This window comes from Oncorhynchus clarkii, chromosome 32 (assembly GCF_045791955.1).
Source record: "Oncorhynchus clarkii lewisi isolate Uvic-CL-2024 chromosome 32, UVic_Ocla_1.0, whole genome shotgun sequence".
Taxonomy (NCBI): domain Eukaryota; kingdom Metazoa; phylum Chordata; class Actinopteri; order Salmoniformes; family Salmonidae; genus Oncorhynchus; species Oncorhynchus clarkii.
Window position 1 is genome coordinate 38,343,991 of NC_092178.1, and position 2,461 is coordinate 38,346,451.

The window sequence follows — 2,461 nt, forward strand, 5'->3', positions numbered from 1 at the left end:
TCCTTGGTCTTTGTGTTTAATGGACAGTGTGATCATTACAAAATTGAAAATTAGAACCCTTCTTTTCTCCACGCCCCTTCCTCCTCTCATCCCTCACTTCCCCATCTTCTTCTTGTGCATCTGGTAGCACTGTTCACAGGCGATGGACAGGCCCACAACTAGAGAAACAAACTCCTCAAAGTCCACCTCTCCATCACCATTAGAGTCCAGATCCTTCATGATCTTGTCTACTGTGGCTGGGTCCTTCTGAGACTGAAAGGAAGACAGGGATGTTTTAATAATACTAAATGTAAATACTGTAATTTCACAAACAGTACTAGGGGACAACCGTTGACGTACTCTTTATGGGGCAGATACATGACAAGTAGGAACACTTTTTTTTTGCGGACCACCTGACCAAGGAAAACTTTGGGCCTTATGACCTGGTCCCCTGAGTTTTTCCTGGTCAAGTCACGTGATCAGGAAAATCTCCAGACCCTAATCATAAATGTGCATGTTTTCTGTATCAAATTAACAGGGAGTGCTTCTACAGCAAAATAGTAATAGAGATAATATACTGTATGTCCCAAATGGCATCCTATTGCCTAAATAGTGCACAACTTTTGACCAGAGCCCTATGGTGCCATATGATACACAGACGTAGTAGAGATAGTAGTAGAGATGGCCACCTTGAGGAAGCCAGAGAGCTCGTTCTCCATCAGGTCCCTTAGCTCACGGCGGCTCAGAGTGTTGCCACTGCCCTCCTTAGCAGCATACTTGTGGAACACAGTGATCATGGACTCCATTGCTCGTTCCAGGTCTGATGGCATGGTTGCAGGTCTAAGTTAGGTTGCACTGAGAGAGAGCGAGAGAGAGAGAAAAATTACATTTGAATGACAGGGTAGCAAAGCATTCATGTGACTAACATGTATCTTTAGTCTGGCATAATGTTTTTTTACAAATACTGTAGTTTACAAGATGTTGGCTAAAGGAACTATATTTCATGAGGGAATGTGTGTGTGTGTGTGTGTGTGTGTGTGTGTGTGTGTGTGTGTGAGAATGGGCCATGTTGAAGAAAATCAGCACCATGTGCCCTGCCCATTCCAAAGAGTAATGCTCACATGAGTAATCCATAAAATCACCAACAAAAGTTGATCACAGATTCACTACTAAGTTATTTTCTCTCAAATACAGAACACAAAATACATTCAAATACACACAAGTCAGATACAAAGAGCACACGGATCATTTGACCTAACTTTACCTGGTTGAATTAGATAGAGAAGGGAAACATAAAAGAGAGCCAATGAAAAAGGGTGTGGTATGAGAGAAGAGGAAATGACTGAACTTGGAAAAAATGTAGTCCAAAACTGAGGAAAGTAGGGTAAAAGGAAAGACAAACCAGACTCGAGAAAGAGAGGTTGCACCAACAGTGAGGAAATAGTGTGTGTACATGTCCACAGTCAGCTCTTAACCCAGTCATTCAAAGTGAGCCACACCCGTATTTCAGTCAATTTCTTTATTGTTAAATAATATTACAAACTCAGATTCTTTTAGACCAAAAAAGTATAATGCACACAATTATAATGCTCTAATTGTTTAGCAAACATTCTAGGTTCTATATCTATGTGTTGGACATGCTCGTTTGTCCTTATGACAAATGTGATTATTTTAGTTATGAAACTATAAAGTTTTAAAAGCCGTCATCAATGCAGAACACCTAAAAAGGTACTACTGTAAGGCTGGACTGTAAAAAGTGACTTATGTTGACTTTTATATTTACAGATGAAAAGTTTGACAACTACCCCATAGAAAACTGCACTTCAAAGCCAAAAATGCACAAGACCAAGAATGAATGAAAGTATTTCAAGTCTGCTGACTAGTTCCTGAGTTGGATGAAGAGATCAGATAGGATTAACAAAACTATTTAGCCTGAAGCGACTTTTTACATTCGTAGACATTTTTTTTTTTTTTTACCACCAGTCGGACAAGAACAAGAGTATACATATTATATGCTGAATTCTTACCGTTCACGAGTGTGGAGTTGGCGATTGAGAAGAGTTGAATCGTGCTGAGCTGAGAAAAATATTGCGTCTGAGAATTTATAGACAGGCGCCGCCCTGTAGTCTATGCGCTGCCTTGAGTGAAGTAATGATATATTGAGCAATATAGTAGGTTAAATTGGTCAACCTTGCAAAAACAGTCAACGAATAGTTCGCGTTGTGCGTTTAAAATTATTAAAATGACTTGTTCATTTACATGACAAGTAGGGTACATTTTTATTTTAGAAATTATTAATATCCCTACATTTTATTAATCTCCCACTTATATACAGAATAAATAAAGTTATTTTTGTGAAGTTTCACTTTGTAATAAAGTATGTGGAACTCTATGCATGCTGCACCTTGGTCCGCTGCTTTCCATGAACATAACAGAATATCCCACCACGCAAGGACCAAACAGCGTGCCTGGGAGATAAAGG

The 2,461-nt window shown here is 39.3% G+C and overlaps 1 protein-coding gene across 1 annotated transcript; it reads right to left on the reverse strand.

The window, feature by feature from the left end:
* On the reverse strand, window positions 1–2,226 carry LOC139391825 (protein S100-A1-like). The gene is made up of 3 exons (XM_071139394.1): window positions 2,007–2,226; window positions 669–834; window positions 1–252 (listed from the first exon to the last, which is right to left on the reverse strand). Exons 2-3 carry the CDS (start codon window positions 807–809, stop codon window positions 94–96), a joined length of 300 nt encoding a protein of 99 aa, XP_070995495.1. The 5' UTR covers window positions 810–834; window positions 2,007–2,226; the 3' UTR covers window positions 1–93.
* Between the last annotated feature and the right edge of the window lie 235 nt (window positions 2,227–2,461).